We start from the raw sequence: 24,577 nt of genomic DNA, 5'->3' as shown, positions 1-24,577 counted from the left end.
CTGGCAAACCAAAGAATTTAGAGTATATTTAAAGAGAAAGATTGTGGTAGGAAGTTGCGATACAGCGAATATGTTTGCTAAATCAAATACGGCGCCATCCGAGGAGCAATTTAGTGTATGTGCATTTAATAAGTGAAATCCTGGCTACAATTTATGCTGCAGGTATAATTATAGAAAATAAAAGTTTACCTGCCACGGCAGCAAATTCACCAGATTTTAGATCTTGTTGGTCTAATTCGAGACAAACTCAATGGAGCAGCCCCTAAATTCAGGTGTCTTTCCTGCTATAGCTGTTGATTATATGTTCCGCATTCTGCGCTTTTATTGAGTAAATAAAGACACTTTAGCAACATATATTATGATAATATAAACCAGGGGTTCCCAAACACAGGTATAATGAAAGGTATCTCGGCACGCTATTAAATGAGCAAATAGGAAAAAAACACACATTCATAAAAAAAATTTCTTATCATGAATGAATACATTTAATTGCAATATCAAAATACCTCATTTTAGGGCTGCACAATTATGGCATACTTGTTTATATTATTCCTCTTGATTAGGGATGTAACGATTCACCGTGAGCCGGTTGAAAATCGGTTATAATGAGCAACGATTCAAATCGGTTGAGGCTTGAACTGAATCGCAATACATTTTTTGAACAGCAGGGGCCGCTATTTTCACTGCAAACCTAAACGTGGATGCTGATATTTCTTAAATGCAAAAAAATCCAAGAAAAGCACAAACAGTATTAGTTTGTTTATATTAAAGAGACTTTTTCTATTATTAATTTGTTATAAAATTGCAGTTTAGTTTTGTTATTTGAAATAAAACATTATTTTATCATACAAAGAAACGTGAAGCATTTAAGAAATAATGCAAGGGAAGTTGTTCATTTCTAATTTGTTTCAACTCATTTTTTCAAAATAAATCGTGAGTAAATCGTGAATAAATCGCATCGTGAGATCAGAATCGTGACTCGCATCGCATCGTGAGCTGAGTGAATCGTTACATCCCTACTCTTGATATTGTAAACGCGCCACTTGCGCATCCAGTGTGCAAGCACAATAAACGTGTGAACTACGCAAGTCTAATTGTTAGTTGCTGGAATACACTTTTTTAATGCACCCCAACAGCAAGCGGCTTTGCGTGATCCTCCTTATGACCCAAAGTTTGAGAACCTTTGATATAAATGACCATATACTGCCAGTTAGTGTAGCGTGTTGAGACATTTGGGCATGAGATTGCAGGTTCGCACACTCATTTCACAATTAAATAAAATCCATGGTTGGATTTAGTGTGTAATTTGGTTTTTATCCTATGAGTCCTAATAAATGCAACCTCAACTATTTCTAACGTGCTTGTTTTATAAAGAACGCCGCTATCTCACATAAAGCAGTCCCTGTATAGAGGGAATAATTGATTGTCGAGCGATCGATATACTTTAATTCAGCACCACAGCCATGGACAGCACCTGTTAACGTGGCACGTAGGAAAGTAACCTCCTAAGGTATAGTTCGGGAAACACACGTAGAAAAGGTATACTGTACCTGTAGTTGAGATATACCTTTAGAGTCTTCGTAGCACGCTAAGAGACAACGTTATCGGGAAACGCAGCCCTGCTTTGCACGCAACTAAAAAGAAAATTTTGCTAAGATCTTGTACACCTGACTGTGCAACAAAGCATATCATTGCCTTGGGAGAGCTGTAGGATAATAATAGTTGGTAATAATATTGCTACAGATCTTTATGTCTGATGGTTAGTGTTTTCATATTGAAGCTATAATTTGTCACCGTAGCAGATAAAGCAGATTTAAGAATTATCACGTATCCTAACTGCGGAGCTATTTGCGGTATTGGTGATTAAACAATACATATAGAAAGGTAATTCTAAGCATTTGCATGGACCGGGCATTATCATTACAGGAAATACAATTGAAAAAGGCTGGGTAGCTATTGAAAACAAGACCTTTCAACATGCCTCGCTCATTAACCGTGTGTAAAGTGCTTTTCGGAGCAATAAAAAGGCTGTATTCAGCCTCCAGCATGAGTTTCCTCAAATACACACATCTCTGACTGAAGGTTGTGCACGATATGAGCTTTGGGTTACAAAGAAACTCCTGGGACAAGACAATTTGGTGGGACGCATTAATTGCACCAATGATTATCAGGCGAGATCTACTCCTGCTTTTTATTTATAGTTGTGTCCACTTTTCATTATGCTATTCATTACCAGGTATAAATAATGTACATAAATGTGCCTGCACCCATCGACACACTCCATAATATTGCCAAGCAATATCCATCTTGTCTTTGGTTATCAGACATTACCTTACTGAATTATGTCTATTAGTTGCCTCTCGGCCTGCCTTGCCATCAGCCTCTTTCTGTATGACAGCATTAACTTTTAGCTTTATGGCATCTTCTTTACCCAACATGCACCATTAATCTGTTTAATGACTACCATGACCCCTTTCATCCAATTTCATAAAATAAAACATATTAATAAAACGCATTAAAGCTCCTATTGTACAGATTATTTTAATAAATCAGAGAGCACTTTTAAAGGAAATAGCTGCGTGTAACTGGAAGGCTACCAGTTACCTTGTTTATTTAATGTTAAGAGGGATTTTTAGCATATGCACACATTGATTAAATTAGAAGGTAGCGGATGTTTAAAGATGAAAGGAATAGCCAAGTCTTTTTGCAAAGATTCCAAGTCTTTGTTTGCACTTCTGGGTTAAAAAAGGGGAAAAAAATGTGCTGCAAAAGACAGAAGCAACAAATTGGTTTCTTCTGACATAAAAAAAATTTCATTACTTGGACATATGAATTATAAATATATAGACTTATAAAATGTATATAATAATAATATAAAATATAATAAGTGTCATTTTAATACTACAGTTATAGTTTTGATTATTATCTGTTTTGATAATAACGCATTTGACTACCCAGGTACACCCTTTTATTACTCTTTTTAAGTACACTTTATTTTAGGTACACTTCCATAATGTACTTTTGCTTTATTGTCTCACATAAATTTTGTACTTTACATACTAAAACTATAGGCCTAGATTTTTTTTGTACTTCTGTTCATGGTTTCTCAAAATAGCATGGTTAAGTACACTTGGATCTTCTTAAGTTTATCTCAAGAAGTACTAAAATCAATTTTTTTGTATAAACGGTTCCTGATCGGACGCACGCGCCTGGCCCGAAGTTAACTTCAGGTCTGTGTTTGGTTATAATAACAATTCATGTTTTATTTCAGTTATTGATTCTTTGCGAAGGTCTACTAGAAACTTGGACCACATAATATATGATAATGTTGTTGCCACTGAAACCTTCTATATTAAGTAATAAATAAGTGTGAAAATACAGCACTTTAAGTACATTTAAGTGCATTATCACATACCTTTTACCTACGTATTAGACTATATTATTATTATACCTATTGATTATATTATATACTGTATATATTATATATTGATTTGAGTCTAAATAATATCTTAGTCTCTGTTCCAAACTCTGTAGTTCCTTCTTGCCTTGCTGTGTGCATAATTATATGATGGTATTACTAAGAACATAAGAGTACTGAAACCTGCCATATGCTCGCTCTAAAATATACTTTATGATCTGCAAAGCTGGCAAGTGCTGAGATGTGGAGTTATAGCGTTCACTGCCCTGGGTCCAAGGCCTCTGAAATCAGCCAGAGCGAGAAGACTAATCCCCTTGATCAGGGCCCGCCTGACACCCTGTCATAATTCGTCCTGAGGTCCAAAGCATCGGGCAAAAGCTTAATCAGACTAACATCACACATCATGCATTCAAAACCCCATCATTTCAAGCAGTAAAGCACCTAAAATGATTAGGAAAAAATGTTCTTTAAAAAAGCACGGAATTCTAAGGCCCGATTCACATTTCGTGTCTTTTCCTCGCGCATATTCGTTATTTTAAATGTAGACGTGAGGCAGGCGCACGCAAATAGGGGTTGGTGTCGCATCGATATGGAAATAGTTTTCGGAGTGTCGCGCACACCGTGGGTCATTTGAAGAGAGAAAGAGGCGCGGCTCGCGTTTTCCGCGGGTTTTTAGACGCGAAAAGTGAATCAGGCCTAATAATAAATTCTTAATAGGATACCGAAAGAAACAATTACATAATGTTGATCATATTGCTATGATCAAAATGAAGATCTAACAAAGTTGGGATTAGGGCTGTCACGATTATCAAATAATTGTCTCATTGCGATTGTTTGACCTAATCGCGATGGTTTCAGATCGTGGCAGTTATTCCACATCTCTATAGAAAAAACAAGGGGGAGCTGCAGTGCCTGAATAGAGCATATTTTTGTGTATATATTGTAACTTAAGTATGATAATACTGGTAAAATGTGCCAAAAATCAATTGAAAAAACTTTAATGCATATACCATAAAAATACTGTAGTACAAGTAAATATTATTTATGCTAATCTCAATGTGAAAACGAGCCTACCAAAATTTCATTAACAGAAGTAAAAAAATTATGACTGACAGCATTTTAATGGTGGCTTCAATTCACTCCTGTTCAAACTCGTTTTACACGTATTTGGTGGCGGTATTATTGACATGTAAAAGCCTAGACCTTAAATACATGATGACCCCATTTTTTTAAATGAAATAAAACATAGTCTTATATTCAGAACAATATGGTCGTTTCAAAGCCGAATCAAAAAAGTATGAGAATTAAATGTCAAAGACATTGTCTAAAACAGACAATTAATCGTCATAATCGCAATGATTTATTAGATAATTAATCATCAGCCAAATTTTTGCAACGTGCTCCCAAAGCGCTGCTGGTAGCGCGAACCTGCTGTAAACACTGTGCAAGGTGCTGTAGATGCGAGAGATGAACGTTGAAACCTATCCGTCTAGAGCGTTTACATTGAAAAACGGTGGGAAAGTAACGTCGCAGGATGGAAAATCACGTCGTCTATGAATGGCCGGGCCGGTCACTGTAGCTCACAGCATGCATACTTTGTGCAGTTATTAGCGTGTTGTGTACCGTAATGAAAACAGGTCGCACCACAACAAAATGTGCACTCACAAAAATGCTCCCAAATATATTTTGAGGTCACACAGGTTAAATTTAGGGAGCATATGCGACGAAAATGGTCGCAATTTCGAGCCCAGCACACCATCATGCCAATAGGGAGGCTCAGAGATGACGTATTTTTGTATGCAAAACCCAGAAGCGAGTTAGCATTTTAGGACTTCTGGTTCCATCGCTCCAAAGTCTATGGGTTTTTTAATGGGTTTTTGGTAAATCACCTGAAATAAGGTGGTAAACAAAACCTCTAAATATTTTCACGTTTTATTCCATGACATAAAACAAACCAATTGTAACCCGCTTGTGTTTTTTTAGAGCCTCATTGTGTCTTATAAACGGTGGTTGCTAACAAGTTGCTAAAAGCGACTACTTCCTTTGGAGGGGACGTTACACATCATCACGCATAAAAAGCTCGCAAATAATGCAACATGCAGGGCACGAATCTCTTCATGCGGATTCATTCACAGAGTAATTACTTACCAGGGAACACATTTTTTATAAAGTTTGAAAGAGTTGTCGGAGGCTTGGTGGTGGTGTAATATCGAGTGACCTTTAGTGTAGTCTGTTTATAGCATCGTGTTAGCGTTTTACTTCTGCCGATTGTATTTCGGCTTCGCAAGTAACAAATGTGGTGTTCATTTGTGAAGATTATCTTGATAGATAAAACGTGTAAACATCATAAACCTTTGTTAATCACAGAGCTTTTTTTTGTGATCTTCCCAAAGTCTATGGGAAAAATGCATTGGCTTTCGGTCGAGGGAACCAGCGCGCACTTACTTCAGGGTTAGCCTACAAAAATACGTCATCTCTGAGGTACTGGATTGCGTGAGGATATTGTGTTCTCGCAAGACGCATCGGATCTTGCGAGATCTCATGCCAAAAGATCTCGTCACACCCCTACTTCTGATTGTTATAGATTCTGGGCAAAACCATAATGCGCAGCTTAGACCAGAGGCAAAAGGAGAGAATTTTAACAGGGGTCAAGAGTGCCCGACCGTGGGACTGGAGCAGCTGTGTCAGCAATATCTTTGACACAGAGTGAGTCAGATTACTTAACCAGTCACTATACAAAGCTTTAGACACTTAGAGCCGAAAGCACCAGGGCAAACAGGAAAAAAAAACTTCCCAAAAAGCTATTAACCAAATGAAGAGACCTATTGACATAATAACCTCACAAGAAACTCTACAGTGAAGAGTACTTGAAAAATTTTATCACACTGATCTAGAACATGAGTCGAGGTCTCTAGTGTTGAGAAGATCTTTACACTATAATATTTTTGTACTCTGCATGCACTCCAAGATCAAACCGATATGCAAAATGTACCCAAGTACGCCCTAGAAATGTAAGGCAACTTAATTGGCCTCTCATACATTAAATCGACATCAATTACATCAATCAATTACAAAACTATGCATACATATTCAAACAGTACAACCACGCACTCTGAAAGCTGTAATCAAAGAGAACTGAGTGCCTCTTAAACTTTACAGTGAATCAGTGGAATTATATCGCTATGCATTGCAACCAGTTTCAAGCGCATTAGCTGGTGTTGATTTTAATATCAAAGCCCTTTTGTCATTAGGAGCAGCCCTCGAGTGTGCTATCATTACCAGACTGTGATAGACGAAGGGCAGAAAACACCTGCAACACTCGCCCACCTGCACAAACATGGGAGGGACTAACATCAGCGGTTCTGAACCAGGCTTTCTTCCAGGAGGCCAAAAGGCAACTTCATTTGAAGATATGTGAAAACCCAGCTGAAGTCATTTACTGTTTTCGAGATTAAAATATTTTACATAAAGTAAATAAAGTTCTGTGAAAATATAATCTTGATGTCTTTAATATAAGACCCGTCAATTTACAATAAAAACATTACTGGTTTTCACAGACTGGGTCACATGAATTAAAATAATTTAGCAATCAAAACCCTACGCAAGTTCATATGCGTCTAGACTATTTTAAGACTTTCATTCCGAACCCACTAAATCCAAAACAATGATGCAATTATTTTTTAAATAATTAACTCTTTCCTCACCAGCATTTTTTTTAGTTGCAAGGGACCCCAAGCATTTATTTTTTCATTTTCAGAAAATAAGGCCTTCCTGAATGTGGACAGGTTTTTTCCAAATACAAAATTCTGAACGGAAAAGCTGGGAAAAAATGTGTTTTTCTCAAAGATTGCACCCAGATCGAATTTAGAATGAAGGACAAAACATAGACATAGTACTTGCTTATTTTTGGATCTGTAAATGCTGTACTCTTTAAGAAGATGTATAACAGCACCCCCTACTGTATCGCAGTAAAATCATGGAAAGCTGGAAAAACTCTTCAAGTGTTGTCATAAATGATGGAGAAAAAAAATTCAGGCAAAGTGTTAATGTTTATATTCTCATGAAAGTCTGAGCTTCTGTTTCAAAATGTTAAAAACTTCTACATTACAAAGATACAGCATGCATGGGGGTTTACAAATACTGTCATATACCAAAAATAGAACAGTCCTGCTGTTACCAATCTGGAGATCCACCCCTTTAAGGTTTATATGTCCTGGCTTTGATCTACCTCACCAGGTTAAGATAAGCAGCCTCCCATTATAAGTGTAACGGATGAGCTTTTGATAGCATCCTCACCATTTTTTATATTACTTTTACACGATTAACACCAAGGGCTCAGGTGTCACAACTTGACATAGACTGTTAATGTCTTCGGGCATGTGGTCACTGCTGACGAAGCTTGAAAACATGACAGATGAGAGGGAAACAGATTAAGCCTGTTTAAAAATAAATTAACATTAAAAAGCAAAACCATTAAAGGCTAAAGACACTGCAGACCTCCTTTACCCTTGACATTCCCTCAGTCAGGCGCAAGATGAGTTGCAAAAGGATTTAATTTGAGAAATTAGAAAACAGCAGGGCTCAGGATCCCCACAGGTAGCGCAGACTGAATCTCTCCCTTGCCAATTTAAAACATAGACATTAAACAAAGAGGGTGTGAAGCTTGGAGGGATAATTCCGCCTTGCACGATGCCTACAACAGGATTTGGTTCACTGGTCTCTTTGGCGTCCTGTGGAGGGGTTTCGAATAGAAGGGCACCTCCATGTGCCTTTGCAAAGTCTTGATGCACACAAGAAGAGGACCTAATCGACACATCAAAGACTCCTTACTGACTCTATTCTGCATTATCATTCAACTGGACTTATCTTTTGCTGCATTATACAGATACCAAACAAAAGATTGCCAGTTAATGGCCTCAACTAGACAGCCAAAGATGTGAAATCCTGCCAAAAGTCTCAAGCTAACAGTTCACAAAACACTTTGACCATTTAGAGATACATTTAGCAAACAGCCAGCAGCTTAGATATTGATAAAGTAATGCATTTGTATTCTGTAAAACCCCAAGAAAATCTTTCCATGTGTAGTGGGTCAACCCTTTAAGGATATTACAAGACACAAGAAACATTAGCGTCATTTCACCGTCTAGCAGCAGTTAAAATAAGGTAATTTTGACAAACATAACTAAGGGTGTGTTTATATTTGTCATTAACATGCGATCTCAGCCAATACTCAAGTATACTGCTGCGTAAAGTATATGCTTTCGAAACACTGTTGCAGTAGTTTGATGTTATGTGCGTCGAAGTTGTAAACATGTTACAGTTATGGAGGCCCCACCTCCAAGCCTGAGGCCCTAGGCAACTGCTTGCTCTGCCTATAGGGAGCGCCGGCCCTGACTGGATTTAAGGAAGGTGTGTGCATGGTTCACAAGGTTTTAATTGATCCTATCCTCTCTGCATGTTTAAAACCTCAAGGAGTTTTAAAACTGTAAACACAGTACATAGACCAACGCTCACCCACCTGCACGTGCAGGCTCGGAAAAGTCCCGGATGGAAATCACTCATCTCGTTAGGCGCTTCAGCGCATCACACGGGTGTCAGCCATTTATAAGTGTCTGATAAAAGTTGTCTGTCAGAGACCCCGGTATTGCGTTTCCCTTCAAAGACTTTGCATTCTTCAGAAAATAGTCTGCATTCTCCCGATCACACAACAGAATGTTTGAGAGAACACGACGTAATCTTGAGATAAGCAGAAACTTTATGAGAAAACGCAACAAAATATTAGCCCAAAAGCTTTTGAGAAATAAAATGTTTTTCCATCTCGTGTTGTACTATGTCTAAGTGGTAAATCTTGCGTATGTTTAACTTCATACGGCGCTCTTCATAAAGACCACCAGACAGGTCGGGATAGGATCAAAGCATCGCGAGATCGATTATTCAGAACACAGCTCCGTATGCTTCCAATGCCTCTCGCGGTACTTTGACGACACGTTTATCGGTCTGCGCAACACCCAATGAAGTTTTAACGCCTCAACGCCATTAATTACAATTTCCCTACTCGGCGTCGATTCAAAATGCCCACATGCAGCAGTTATTTATTGTTATTTAATAAAATATACCGTTTTTTAATTGACTTTAAACAGGTCTAATTCGCTTTTATTAAAGCCCAAAAAATGTTATGACCTTTGAGGAACCAATTACTTGTTTCGCTTCATTCCTTGTCAAATTCATTGTTTTAACTCGTTCATCCATGTTTTAAAATAATACTTTTTTTAAAGAAATGATTGCATTCACATTGACAAGATGTAACATATTTGATCGTGGGATGTAACATTATTATTTTTTTATTTAATACATGACAATAAATGCAATTTCTCCATGTATGCTTTAAAATGATTTCTTTAGAACCATAATTAGGCTACAATTTGTGCATTTTTATATTTTTTTCAATGTGCACATATCTTCCTGGCCTGTTAAACCATTAATAGGCAGGTGTGATCCGGTTTAATCTGTAAATGCACAAGTACTGCACGACCGTCCCCCGGAGGTTAATCCGCGCGTATCGATTAACCCGTGCAGCGGATACGGAGGAGACGATTAACCTCTGCGGTCATTTTACAGTCTGCTTCCCTGCACTGCCAAACATCTAACTCTCTCCATGTATGCTCAGATAATACCCAAATCCTGCTCTCTGCCCCTCTCGGTAATGCTGAGCCAACAAAACAAGCCTATCTTTCCCAGCAAAGGTTGATCGATACACGGCATATCTCACAGCGCAGACTCCAGAACATCTTATTTTTTATGCAAACTTTTTGCAAACTCATAAAAATTTGAATGCTCGAAACACATCCCAAAGTACAGGGTGCATTGAGGGCCAACGGTAAAGAGGTTGCAAATAGGCTATCATGTCCAGAATAAAGCTCACTGCTGGGTGTGTTTGGCAGGGAAATATTCCTTAATAACAAAAAAGAATGATAGTTGAATGACTCCGAGGAGGAATGTTGAAAGCAATCTCCAGAAAGAAAATATGCCCACTAACACCGGCATCGATCACATCGAAGATGACACAGCAGTAAGAAAATGAGACCAAACTCAATTCCAACAGTTCATATTCCATTTTTCTCTCTTGTAGCTCCGGACTAAAAGGGCAATTACCTACCACTTCAGAAATACGCCTTTCCTTACAAAGAGATTGTTGTTTTATTCTGTGGGGATTTGTCATATCTGCGACATTTAGCCATTCTCTCAACTGTCAACTCGTCGTCTCGCCATGCTCCATCATTCGGTGGCAACATTCATCATAGTCCGATATCAGCAGGACGCGAGCGCGCGCGTCAGGGAAAAACTCAATTTGATGGGCTATTTTGGTGTACGTTTCAGCCTCACAATAGATCTCTCACCTCTCGGAATTTAGTATTCCGCCGTAAATCTGCAAAAAGGACAGCGAAAGTGCAAACGCCAGTCTGCCGTGTTTTTGTGTGGGAGTGGAATGGCAGGGCGAGGGGTGGGTCACGACAGAGGTCAATGCTGAATTACGGACTGTCACTGCGCGGACAGGGAGCGCAGACACCAGGGGACCCTGTCATTGCGTACAGGCTGACAGACCAAGTGCTTTGAGGAAGTATAAGCTCCAGTCACAATGGATGATGAAACATTCTTTCAATAAAAAAAGGAGCTTCCTAATAGTGCACAAGACAGTTCCAAATAAAGCATACTTGTTATAGATATAAAATTTAGCAAGAGCTGTCAAATCTTTTATTCCGCTTTACGTGTGTGAAACATGGACAGGGCTCAGGCCAGATAACATTTTACCTAAATGGTCAGGTTGCCCAATTTAGCTTCTGTTTTAGGTGGCCTTATTAGACAGATATATAACAGTTTGGTTTGTCTATATTTTAACCAACCATGGCTTGGACAACATTTTTGAGATTGTATTTATTATCAGCCCTTTTGGTCATTTCTATATTCCGACTGCATATAAGTTCATTAGGATGTCTTTCACCGGCAGGAATATATAAAGGGCTTTTAGAAGATTCCTTAAACTTTCAATTAAATGTTCATTTCAAGGGTACCTGCTTTGCTGGCGTTATGTGGCAATTCATTTAAAGTTTGATTAAAGCTCCATTCACAGTCCCCTGATAACAGCCGCACGACATACACAGACGCCTCTTTATAGAAGGAAAAACTGAAAGATATCATCACATTACCTCAGGGCTTCACTTACACCGCTCGTCTGTGTGTCCCTCAGTGTTAACATTTGAAGAAACTTAAAAGGCGAAGATGCTGTCGGTCTTCAACTGCAAATTCACACTTTTTCCCCACGAGTCTCTTTTTCAGCCACCTTCAGACCTCTCCCCTGCCTCTCTCTCCTCTTTCAAAATTCCCACTTTCATCAGTTCCTCACATATAACACTTCTGAAAACCACCGGTTGGATGATTTGGTTAGTCGCAGCACATCTGAAACAGCACGCTCATAAATAAATCATTGAATGAGATAAACGATACTTTTGTACTGAGAAACACTGCTGACCTCCTGTGCATTTTAATCTGAACCTAATAAAGCCCATTATAATTCTCGGGTGGCCTAGTGTTCCTAGTACTTCTTAGCAGGAGGACATTCGTAAGGAGTCATCTAATTACACGGCAACTTTTGTTTTTCCGCTGATGCCATCAGGAGCCAAAGCCTCGGCAACAGGAAGCTATATAAGCAGCATAATTCCAGTCCAGTGCAGACCACCTGTTACTGACTGCTGGTAAAGTAGAAATCAAAATATTTTGAGATCTTTTATGTATATATTTTCAATCGACCATTTATTTAACTACATATAAAAACGTGCATTTTTCTTTGCAGTGTTCCAGACACTTTACATGTCTGTATCCGGAGCTTCTGCTCATCATGGTCCTGTTGCTACGGCCTCCCTGCCTGGATCTTTGTCTACTCCATCACGACACCTGTGTGGCTTCAGCCTGGTGGATGCGCTGTACCTCGTGTGTGGGCAGAGGGGCTTTTACGTTAACAGGAGCAAGAGGAACCTGGAGGCTTTGCTGGGTGAGGATATACTGCAGTGCACATACAAACCTTTTTTTTGCTTGTTAGTTTCTGAAATGATAAACTCCTCTATTTCTCGAACTTATGCTCTCTAATCTTGTGGATCATGAAAGAGCAAAGGCTGATCCATTTAAAGAGAAGGTGATATCGAAGAGAGGGATTGTGGAACACTGCTGTCACATGCCCCATCCCATCCACCATCTGGAGAACTATACTGCAGTTGAAACATGCACGAATGCTATATGGTTTACTAATAAATTACTATACCTACAAAAAACTGCACTATATTGCATTTTAAAGCAAGCCTTTATAGAATAGGCGCATAAACACTAGTAACATAACTTAAGCAATAAGAGGGAAAATAGTCTTCAGAAGGGGCAATTGACAGATAGTGCTCTGATTCTTTTATGGTGCTCTAGCACCCTCTACTGCTGCATTCTTGATTTACAACTCAAACTGATCACACATTACAAGAAAAAGTTCAGCCAAAAATGACATTTCTTTTACCTACCACCCTCATGACCTATCATGGCTTTCTTCCACAGAACCACAAAGGAGTGTTGGTGATCGACATTTCTCAAAATATCTTCAGTTGTTCCACAAAAGAAAGAGCATTATACAAGGTTTGAATGACATGAGAGTGAATAAATGACAGATTTTTGGGGGAACATCTATCACTTATAGTACAATACAGTTGAGTAGGGTTTTTATGGCATCTAAATAAAAATAAACCAAGACCAAGAAAAGTAAGATAGCGTTTTATTTCAAAAAGGCTTGACTGAATTTTTACAAGTTTAAAATTTCAGGAGGATTATAGTTTTGAAGATCAGTACAGACATAAAAACTAAAAATAATAAAATTGACTCTAAAGTCACAAAATCAGATTCTCACGTGACAAAAAGACAAACAAGTACACATCAAAGTTAAACTAAACATATTAAACAAGTTCTGCACTCTTTGTGTCTTTAAAAAAAAGAGTGTCAACTTTAAACCTTTTGAAGAACATTTAAGATAATAACATACCCAGTGTTGAACAAAATTAGATAACAAAATTTTAGTGAATCCTAGTCCAACAGACAAATAAGGGAAAGCGTGATACACACATAAGCATTACATCAACACACACATACATAAATAAGACCCGCAAACACACTTGAGTATTTTACCCACTGTCACTGTGGTAAATGTTAAAACATACAGACCAGGGTCACTCCAGAGAAGTAGTCTACAAAGCGATGTTTAATACAATTTTCTGATGCCTGGGGAACACAGACGAGAAAAGAAAGTTATGGTTGGTTGGTTATTTATGGATAATCACATGTATAGCCATTAATGATGCAACATTTCATCATGACTTCAGTAAGGTAGAAGAGTCCTCACCCGGTGTAAGAGCTGAGGTGGGCTGCTGGTTTTCTTTCTGCTCATGTTTAAAAGCCTTGCTAGGGTCAAATCTACAAGACGGCTGTGTGGACTTGAGCTGATCAAACTCATGCTTCTGCTTCCCAACCTGTGCCCTTAGCTTGGAAACTTCCTGCAAAACACACGACCAAACAGACACGGTCAGCTCTCCAACAAGAAAAACAACCTGACCAATTAAAACAAATGACAACAAACCACAGCATAGATTAAACAAACATGAGCCCTACTTGTTTGAGCTCTAAGTTCTCCTCTTTGAGCTTGACCATGTGCCTGATCTTCTGGCGCTGGTTTTGATGGCCCATCAGATTGGCGTAGGCGTCGGCTAACTTGTTCAACTCCGCCTGGGTGGCACCTTTCTCATTGAGTAAGGCATTCCTCTCTGCTGCGAACTTGTCCAGCTGTTCCTAAAACAACAAGCAGATGAGAAAAATATGATGCCTTTGGCACAAAATGCATTTCTGAACCATCATATGTTATACGTCATGTCATTACAGATTAAAGAAACACTTTCTCTTTAAAACGCTATTTGCTTACCTGAAACGGTTTCACTTTAGCATAGAGCTCCTCGTACAAGTTTCTCCAGTGTTCAGTCTCCGCATTACACTTGCTGGGGGAGAACAGACGATGACACCAATCAAATACACAAAACTGTATAAGAACACAATGGGACACTATTGGGTTCATCTGAGCCTCTCACCTCTGCATCTCTGCTTCTGCCAGCTCTCTGTGCAAGTTCTCTCTCTCCTCCTCCACCTGTCTGAATAGCTGCTGTCTCTCCTGCTGCCATTCCTCGGCATGACGTTGAGCTTTGGCTCTTTCCTCCTGCACCTGCCTGTGCAGCTCGGTAAACTCCTCTGTGAGCTCCTCAACGCGGCCCTGCAGTCTGCTGGCTTCTGCCGAACGGCCCTCCATCGACTCTCTCCTATTCATCTCTCTCTCCAGTTGGTCCTGAGCCTGCTGTCGGTCTCCGCTCTCCTGCTCCACCTCCGCCTGCAGGCGACTCAGCTCTTCATGCTGGGCCACTGCTGCTCGTCTCGACTCATCCTCTCTCTGAGCCAGTTTAGTTTGAACCTCTAAAAGCATCCTGTGGCACAGCAACACAAATCAGATACATTCTGCTTCACAAGAGGTGATTCAGTTGGATTTTTGCCCCCAAATTAGCAAAAAGAAAACTGCTGAAGGTTGATATGGTGTACCAAGTTTGTAAGAAGTAGAGCTGTAATCGGGCGTTAAAAGTTAGGCCCGACAGGGTCCGAGCCCGACAGAATTCGGCCCGAGCCCGACAGGTACATTTTGATTGACAGCTTTTTAAAAGCCCGAACCCGTTTACAGCCCGACATTAGGCTATTCAAATGTACGCACAAACACAGCTTTTGTCAAGAATGCATCATTTACATATGTTTTAACATAATTTATTAATGACTAATGTAGGCAATAGGCCACTTGGAAGTTGGAACAAAGAAATAAAATAAGTCCTCTGTAACATCGTAACATCTCACATATCCCACTGGCTCATTATTCTCATTATGCACATGGTCAAAACTTTTCCTCACCTCAGACTTTGCTTTAGTTGCTGGTGCAACCAAAACGTAATCGCCAGAGGCAAGCCTCCGTTTCACCTCAGCATCCATTTTCGCATCTTTCTCGCGCTAATCGGAACGCATCACATGACCGCTCATTTACCGCGCAAGGCCCAGCCCGGCCCGAGCCCGTGTAAAATGATAGAAATTAAGCCCAAACCCGACCGAAACCGCCGGGTCACGTCGGGTCCGGGCAAAGATCTTCAGCTCTAGTAAGAAGTGCAATTCTTGAAAATGTTTTCTTAGTCCGACCTTAGCAGTGACCTAGGCAGGATACTGACCTAGTATACTCCTCTTGCTGTTTATTCTGCATTTGGTGGAAGTTTATGAGTTTCTGCTGTTCGTCCTGCAACTGCTGCTTGAGTTCCATCATCTCTTTCTCCAGGTGAAGGACTTGAGCCTCAGCTTGGTCCTTCTGTTTACCCAAAGATTGTCTTGTGCTATTAGGATAAAAAAAGAAAAAACAGATATTTATCAGTTACATTAAAGGAAAGTATCCCTTATGCCAACTTGCAATGGTAAACTTATAATAATGATTTAAGTTATATTGTTGGGTTGGATTTTACCGCAAAACCAGGAGCATCAAAGTCTGATGTCAGTCATGACTTGACCTTAGTCAATATTAAAGCTATAAAGATTATATTTTCACAAAATGTTAATTATATTATGTAAGTAAAAGAAAGATTTAGCTGGGTTTTCACAGGCAAGGTCACATTTATTTAACCCTTTCATTAAAAAACTAAAAAAGCGTGTTCATCTTGAATAAATATAAATATCTAGAGTTGAAAAAAAAATCACATCATTTTTAGTAAACACTGAAAACAGGTCCCACAGTCCCAAACAACACACAAGGGTTAAAAACAATCTATGCTTACCTCTCGAGGTCAGTGGCCATGCCTCCAAGCTTAGCAAGACAGATGCGGTGATCTTCTTCTAGTTTCTTCATTGCCATCACATGAGCCTCTTCTAAAGCCTGCATCTCAGCACACTTCCTGTCAAAGGAAAGACCAACAGTTACCAAAGAAACTAAAGCCAGATTAATTTCAATCAGGAGCCAGCAGTTCTCACCTCTCCAACTCAGTACTGGTATTCTTCAGGTCCCGCTCCAGTGTCTGTTTTTTCTGTGTGAGGCCCTGGATGACCTCCTCGCTGTGCTGTTCGTGTTTCTCCAGCTCCGAGAGCTCCTCGAGCGCATCCTCCAGCTCCTCGCCCAGCTGTCTCCTCTCAGTCTCGGTCTGATCTTTTAGATGCTCTAGCATGCTGGCCAGGGAGCTGCTGTGTGCCTGCAGCAAGACACATTAGAGGAGCTTAAGAGACATTAGCCTAATCCATATCAAGTCAATCAGAGAGTCTTTAACTTCCTGATTGACATAACACAGTATATCCCTGCTTGAGGTCTGTTAGGAGTTAAAAGTCCTGCTTTCTCGGTTATAAATCAAAAGATCTGTGAACATATTTATGTATATTTATGAGTACAACAACAATCCCAAAGTAGCCTTTTAGGAGAAAAGCTAATTTCAAGTTTTGAAAAACTGTAAAAATGGAAAAAAAAGAATGTGATTATAGACGTCATTTCAAACAAAAGCTGGCCAAAACAAACTAGTTCACTGCAGCAAACTTTCCAGAAAGGTTCAGTCTGTCCAGTAATAGGGAGTTGTGTTCTGTTGCAGGGCTCCACCTTCTTAAAAAAAATGGGGATCTTTTCAGTTTATCTGGTTCCAGGTCAGGCACAGAACAACATAAAAAAACAAAACAGTAAGATGCGAGCAACATAAATGTATTGGGTTGTGGAGTTGCAGGGCAGAGATTCAGAAAATGCATTTTCTCTGAAAAGAAACAAAACTCCGATTTTTGCAACAATTTTTTTTAAAACATTAAAAGGATGAAGCAAAAAAGTGGCGATGAATTGTTGAGGCGAACACTACACACTCAACATACCTTCTCATCTTCCAGTTGTTTGGTTAATGCAGAATGTTCCTCCTTGAGCTTTTCATGTGCCTCCATCTCAGTCTTCCTGCTCTCCTCCAATGAGCTCATATCTGCCTTCAACTCCTGTACTCTTCTCAGACCCTCCTCCTGTGTCCGGGCTGTAAATCACAATGCACAGTAAAAACCTGTTCTAAAGTGTTTTCAATTAAAGTCAATGTATGTTTGTCAAGTTGTTTTCCTCCAACCAAAAACAAACTATTTTGTTTTCTTGTCACCATTTTCTATTTCCATTCTGACCCTTTGTAACAAACTGTGCTTTTTCTGCGCATAGCAGTCCCTACATATTAATAACAGCCCTACTGCATTACAGTGTTGTGTGACCCTTTACAATCCACACTAACATGAGAATAAAACGATCAAAAACAAATCTCAGACATTCCTAAAGTGTCTATTCTAAGAAAGGACATGCAGAGAGGGAATAAAAGAAGACTTTATGCAACAAACCTCTTTCTTCCTCCAGCACCAAGCATCGCTCGCTCATGAGCGCCACACGCTGATCCAGCTCCTCCTCTGTCCTCCTCAGGACCTCCTTCACGCGGGCCAGCTCCTGTTCTTGCTGCCTCACCATACTGCGAGACTCCTCGAGATCCTGAGCTCCCTGCTGCATCTGCTCCTCCAGATCTTTCAGCGTGACCCGAGACGCCTGCAGCTCCTTCACGTGCTCCTCCATCTCTCTCTCCTTCTTCTCAAGAGCCTTCTGTGAGCCCAGCAGCTCCTGCTGACACCTCTGTAGCTCCTCCTCCTTCACCTCCAGCTCACCGGTACATTTCTCCAGCCTCTGCTTCACATCGCTGTACAGGCCAGGAAGAGTCAGATGAGGACACAAACACCAACGCCCACCATTACTGTGGCAACAACAATATGAAACCACACACGGTTCTAACCTGAGGTTCTCTTGAGGATCAGAGACGCAGCGCTCAGCGGTGGATTTGTCCTGCAGCTTAATCCGCAAATCCTTTGACATTGGAGAGCGAGACAGACAGCTTATCTCAAACCAAGCAGCACTTCAAAGACTGATGATTCTACCTAAGCAGTGAGTAAACGTCAACTGGCTTAGAGTCCGATTCTGTTGACCAGACCAATACCTGAATCTCTTCATTTGCCGAGTCTAGGTAACCCTGCAGGACCTTGATCTCCTCCCTCAGCTCCTGGATTATGGCTTTAATTTTGAAAGAAGAGGAATCTAAATTAGATGTAGCTCTAAATGACATCAAAAAATAAACACAGATCTTACCGTGCACACTTACTATGCAATTTGTCCATTTCATTTTCAATTTGCTCATTTTGGGATTTTGTCTCTTGATGAAGATCCTCTGAAAAAAATAAGCAAATAAGCAAAAACCAGCTAAAGCCGAGATGTGAATTTGTACAACACTAAAGTGTAAGTAAAATTGTTAAATTGGTGACATGTTACAACCAGAACAATATTTTTTTAAAATCTAAAAATGCAAAAAGTGTTCTATGATCTTTAGGTTTAGGGGATAAAATATACAGTTTGTACAGTATACAACTCATTACGCCTATGGACTGTCCCCACGGAGATAGTAAACCAGACATTTGCGTGTGTGTGTGTGTGTGTGTGTGTGTGTGTGTGGAGTATTTTAAAGTTTCAGAGAAAGACACAGCACGGGACTTGCCGCACGGAAGTAAATTTCCGAATGAAAGCGTCTTTACCGGTCGGTAACTTGACTTCAGACGGAAGCGGGCTGTCTGACAGTAGCCCCGCCGCTCGCGACATCCTTTGACGTCATACAGTGGTCGCGTGCACACAGTTCCCTGTACTAAACAACTTGTCAAAGTATGTTCGGTGCATCCACGAGTGCACCTTCTGAGAGAACAGTGACAGTCAGCTTTTGTGGGCGGAGTTTGTAGGAGAGACGTGAACTGAAATGGTTGTCAGTCAGCATCAGTCAGAATTGCTTGCAATGGATGTTTTTTTTTCTCAAATCATTTTGCAATGTAGCCTATAATAATCCAACAGTTTTAGTTTATTCGTATTTTTATCTTATGGCCTAATGTGGAATGACAGTTTTTAATGAAGTGTTTTGTTGTAGGGGTACAGAGTAACTTACATTACATTCTTTTAGCAGTCAGTTATAGGCCTAATTAATATAGGCTATTCATGAAGGGAGAGGGCTCAATTTTTGTTTGAATTTACTTTGTTTTGCTCAATTTTATATTAAGTTGTATTGTATTTTATTGAAAAGCAAGACAAATTATAAAAAGCACATTTTGGCTATTCAGTTTGTGCAATAGTGAAAAAAATAGCTTAATAAATAGAAGAAATGCAAAAAACCATGTTCGGTGTTTGGTATTATTCGGCCAAGTGATTCACATCATGTTCGGCTTCGGCCAAGAATTTTCGTTTTGGTGTATCCCCACTAAAGAGGAAGGTTTGTTTGTTGCGTTTTGCACCAGCTCCGGTTCTGACAGATTCTCATCCTCCTTTCATTTAATGAGAACTAGAGCCGTGGCCAGAATTTAACCAGATGAATGATGTAAGAATGAATTTCTTATTAGTCTTTTGTCTTGTTTTCCACTAGTATTATCTCAAAATAATTCAGTCTAGATACATTCATTTGAGAAACAAAATGTGAATTTGTTTTTTTAGATAACAAAACGTAAGATCTAAGGTTATTGTGCTTTGAAACATAAGTTGACTTAGGAATTTTGAGATATTTGCACTGGAAAACAAACAGAAATACTAAAGAGGAAGGTTTGTTTATTGTGTTTTGTTCTGTGTAACACAAAATATGATATTTTTAAGAATGTAGGAGGGCAAACAATTTTGTCATTTTTCCTACTATGGTAGTCAATGGTGTCCAAGAACTGTTTGGTTACAAGCATTCTTCCAAATATCTTTCTCTGTGTTCAACAAAAAAAAGACATTTACAGTATACAGGTTTGGAACAACTAGAGTGAAATTCATGACAGAATTGTCACTCTGGGTGAACTATCCCTTTATGATACATTGATCTGAGAAAATAAATACAATTAAATTAAAAACTTTGATTCCCAAATGTCACTACATTACATGCCAATAGTGATATTATGCACAGTATTAAAATAAAAGCATTGCACTAGTAGCTATTCATTTATGTCTTCCTATAATATTATTAAAACACTCTTAACCTGGCATTTAGCACTTTGATTTTTATCTTTGGTTTTGAGGTGATGTTCCAGCTTAGGCTGTGCGACTGCGTGCGAGTGTTTCAGGGGTTGTTTGGAGGGGTGTGTTGGACGCAGGATAAACGTTACTGTGTGACGATGCTTTGGGCGATCGTCTGGCGTTCGACAGCTGTGCCATGCCGGAGGACCCAGGCCAGTGTTCTGATATTTTGTGCTACCATTACAATGTACTTTCCTCTCACTGAGTTTAGGTTTTGGGTTATGTTGGTTCTGGTGGTAATAAATAAATATTTGGTTGAGAATTTGCCGCATCTGTTCTCCCTCTTTTGTTGGTGATATTCCTAGAAATTACCGTAAACAACACCGTAGGCACGCATCAGAATCTAAATGGTGGCTGTCTTGACCGCAGTTTTTGACATAGCTTGAGAGCTGTAACAATGGCAGGACACAAAGTTCAAATGAGATGAACGTAACTTCGTTTGTAAATCTCCTGTATGTACTGTAATTAATTAATATATTATATTTGTATTTAATATGTGCTTTTTCCTAAAAAAGAAATAACGCACACCCTTAGAATGTTTGTCAGAATGAAGCATTCAACAGGCCCTTGGTATAACAGCCTATAAGCTCAGTTTATTAAGCTTTACCATACTTTGTGCATGTTATAAGGTGCCACATTCATTTTTCTTTCTCAAAACAACACCTTCATTTGTCGGTGCTCCTAAAAAAAGTTTTGGTAGAACTCTGATGTAGGATACTCCATAAGTTACTCACCGAGATCCTTGTTTCTTTCCTGTAGAACTTTAAAAGTTGTTTTGGCAGCTTCCAGATCGGTTTCCAAGACCTTTACTTTACCCTCTGAGCTGATCTGCAGGAAGCTCAGCTCCTGTTGACAAGGTTCAAGAGCTGATATCACAAATTCATAAAGTAACACAGCACATTACTGAACTGCTAATTATGAATACACATCATCAAGCAGAATGAGCATCACTTTGGCTGCGATCTGAAGGGTTCGACAAAAAGTCTGTGTCAGCAAAATCCGAGCAAATATTAAGTAGAAACGCCATCGCAACAGAGATGACGTACCTTGTCTTTAGCATCCAGTTTGTTTTTGGCCTCAATGAGCTCCATAGTAAGAGCATTAATCTTCTTTTTAGTACTATCGGCAGAGACCTATAAAAAAAAACACAACAAAAGCATGCTAAGGCATTCTTCTGTAAACCACATAACAGTCTACAATGACACAAAAAGGCTCACCTTGGTCTTCAGGAACTCATTAGCTTTCTTTAGCTCTGCAAGCTGCCTCTCGAGAGAAGCCACATTGGCAGCCAGACCGGTCTTCTCCCTGATAGCCACCAGCAGTTTGGACTCGAACTTCTTTATCTCTTCCTCAAAGGTCAGCAGCCTTCGGTCCTGCTCTCCTCTCTGCTGCACCAAGGAACGGATCTATGATCCAGACAGCCATGGTTAAGAAAGGAGGCAACAGAAATTGATTGGGTTCCAAGGACACAAATTTACATGAGTATTTCAAAAAAATGATCTACCTCTTTCTCTAGTAGCATCCGATGTTTCATCTCAAGTGAGAAACTTATTTTATCCTTTTTGGAACTTTGGAATCCATCAACCTATATGAGAAAAACCAAGAAAGCAAATTATAAATAAGGTAGCAAAGAAAATATTCATGATGGCCAAAATAAGGAGGATGGATCACGAATGGGAGGAATCGTATAGCTTAATATGACTGCTATTGGTTTTCTATATACGGAAAAAATATGTATATAATAACAATAAATATAACATTAAAAAAGGTCTCACCAAGCCATCAACAGACATGGTCCTTCGTACTGGAGACATTAGCATTTCATTTGATGGTGATGGTGGAGGTATCTCTGGTTATCAACATTTTCAGAGAAAAAAAAGTGAATTACCTAAAACTATCCACATTCATTATACTTATAAATGTATAATTTAAAAAAATCTGCCCTCACTTTTGGAAGCTTGTTTAAAGCGCTCGGCTTTGAGAAATGATGCAGCTCCTTTCAGCTCACCAGATATTACCTCATAGCTACCAGGTGGTGGAGCACAACCTGAGGAGAAATATAACTACAGATAAACAACTTGAGGAGAAATATAACCACAGATAAACGACTTCAGGAGAAATATAACTACAGATAAACGACTTGAGGAGAAATATAACTACAGATAAACGACTTGAGGAGAAATATAACTACAGATAAACGACTTGAGGAGAAATATAACTACAGATAAACGACTTGAGGAGAAATATAACTACAGATAAACGACTTGAGGAGAAATATAACTACAGATAAATCTGTAGTTATATTTCTCCTCAAGTCGTTTATCTGTAGTTATATTTCTCCTCAAGTCGTTTATCTGTAGTTATATTTCTCCTCAAGTCGTTTATCTGTAGTTATATTTCTCCTCAAGTCGTTTATCTGTAGTTATATTTCTCCTCAAGTCGTTTATCTGTAGTTATATTTCTCCTGAAGTCGTTTATCTGTGGTTATATTTCTCCTCAAGTTGTTTATCTGTAGTTATATTTCTCCTCAGGTCGTTTATTCTGTAGTTAATATTCTTCTCTCAGGTCGTTTAATCGTATTCTAATTCCCTCAAGTCTTTATTACTGGTTATATTTCCCTAAGGTCGTTTATCTCTGTAGTTTATTCTCTAAGGTCGTTTATCTGTAGTTATATTTCTCCTCAAGTCGTTTATCTGTAGTTATATTTCTCCTCAAGTCGTTTATCTGTAGTTATATTTCTCCTCAAGTCGTTTATCTGTAGTTATATTTCTCCTCAAGTCGTTTATCTGTAGTTATATTTCTCCTCAAGTCGTTTATCTGTAGTTATATTTCTCCTGAAGTCGTTTATCTGTGGTTATATTTCTCCTCAAGTTGTTTATCTGTAGTTATATTTCTCCTCAGGTTTTTATCTGTACGTTATGATTTATCTCGTCACTGTTATCAGGTCTTCGTTTATCTCGTACGTTTATTTCTCCTCAGGTCTATGTATTATATTTTCTCGTCGTTATCGTAGTTATATTTCTCCTCTCGTTTATCTTAGTTATATTTCTCCTAGGTCGTTTATTACTGTTTATATTTTCCTCAGGTGTTTTTCTGTTTTATATTCTCCTCAGTTTTATCTGTAGTTATATTTCTCCTCAGTGTTTATCTGTAGTTATATTTCTCCTCAAGTCGTTTATCTGTAGTTATATTTCTCCTCAGTCGTTTATCTGTAGTTATATTTCTCCTCAAGTCGTTTATCTGTAGTTATATTTCTCCTCAAGTTATTCTGTAGTTATCTGTAGTTATATTTCTCCTCGAAGTCGTTTATCTGTGTTTCTATTTCCTCTCAGAGTTGTTATCTGTAGTTATATTTCTCCTCAAGTCGTTTATCTGTAGTTATATTTCTCCTCAAGTCGTTTATCTGTAGTTATATTTCTCCTCAAGTCGTTTATCTGTAGTTATATTTCTCCTCAAGTCGTTTATCTGTAGTTATATTTCTCCTGAAGTCGTTTATCTGTGGTTTATATTTCTCCTCAAATTCTGTTTATCTGTAGTTATATTTCTCCTCAAGTCGTTTATCTGTAGTTATATTTCTCCTCAAGTCGTTTATCTGTAGTTATATTTCTCCTCAAGTCGTTTATCTGTAGTTATATTTCTCCTCAAGTCGTTTATCTGTAGTTATATTTCTCCTGAAGTCGTTTATCTGTGGTTATATTTCTCCTCAAGTTGTTTATCTGTAGTTATATTTCTCTTCAAGTCGTTTATCTGTAGTTAAATTTCTCCCTCAAGTAGTTTATTCTGTAGTGTAAATTTCTCCTCAAATTCGTTTTATCTGTAGTTTAAATTTCCTCCCTCAATGTCCGTTTATCTGTAGTTATATTTCTCCTCAAAGTCGTTTTATCTGTAAAGTTATATTTCTCCTGAAGTCGTTTTATCCTGTGGTTATATTTCTCCTGAAGTTGTTTATTCCTGTG

The 24,577-nt window shown here is 38.9% G+C and overlaps 1 protein-coding gene across 1 annotated transcript in view; it reads right to left on the bottom strand.

Annotated features, from left to right (window-relative positions):
• Nucleotides 1–13,216: 13,216 nt before the first annotated feature.
• The window catches only part of hmmr (hyaluronan-mediated motility receptor (RHAMM)), a 16,616-nt gene continuing 5,255 nt past the window's right edge, over nucleotides 13,217–24,577 (bottom strand). Inside the window, exons 2-20 of the mRNA XM_057349566.1 lie at nucleotides 22,570–22,668; nucleotides 22,397–22,470; nucleotides 22,126–22,206; nucleotides 21,839–22,027; nucleotides 21,668–21,754; nucleotides 21,356–21,467; nucleotides 18,700–18,765; nucleotides 18,538–18,611; nucleotides 18,337–18,407; nucleotides 17,897–18,243; nucleotides 17,402–17,550; nucleotides 16,532–16,746; nucleotides 16,339–16,455; nucleotides 15,745–15,903; nucleotides 14,581–14,967; nucleotides 14,418–14,490; nucleotides 14,111–14,287; nucleotides 13,845–13,995; nucleotides 13,217–13,723 (exon numbers count right to left, since the gene is read on the bottom strand). Coding sequence (XP_057205549.1) covers nucleotides 13,704–13,723; nucleotides 13,845–13,995; nucleotides 14,111–14,287; nucleotides 14,418–14,490; nucleotides 14,581–14,967; nucleotides 15,745–15,903; nucleotides 16,339–16,455; nucleotides 16,532–16,746; nucleotides 17,402–17,550; nucleotides 17,897–18,243; nucleotides 18,337–18,407; nucleotides 18,538–18,611; nucleotides 18,700–18,765; nucleotides 21,356–21,467; nucleotides 21,668–21,754; nucleotides 21,839–22,027; nucleotides 22,126–22,206; nucleotides 22,397–22,470; nucleotides 22,570–22,668 — 2,648 coding nt within the window. The 3' untranslated portion in view covers nucleotides 13,217–13,703. The remainder of the gene's footprint in view (nucleotides 13,724–13,844; nucleotides 13,996–14,110; nucleotides 14,288–14,417; nucleotides 14,491–14,580; nucleotides 14,968–15,744; nucleotides 15,904–16,338; nucleotides 16,456–16,531; nucleotides 16,747–17,401; nucleotides 17,551–17,896; nucleotides 18,244–18,336; nucleotides 18,408–18,537; nucleotides 18,612–18,699; nucleotides 18,766–21,355; nucleotides 21,468–21,667; nucleotides 21,755–21,838; nucleotides 22,028–22,125; nucleotides 22,207–22,396; nucleotides 22,471–22,569; nucleotides 22,669–24,577) is intronic.

Source organism: Triplophysa rosa, linkage group LG13 (genome assembly GCF_024868665.1).
Source record: "Triplophysa rosa linkage group LG13, Trosa_1v2, whole genome shotgun sequence".
Taxonomy (NCBI): Eukaryota; Metazoa; Chordata; class Actinopteri; order Cypriniformes; family Nemacheilidae; genus Triplophysa; species Triplophysa rosa.
This window is presented reverse-complemented; position numbering and strand designations above follow the sequence as displayed.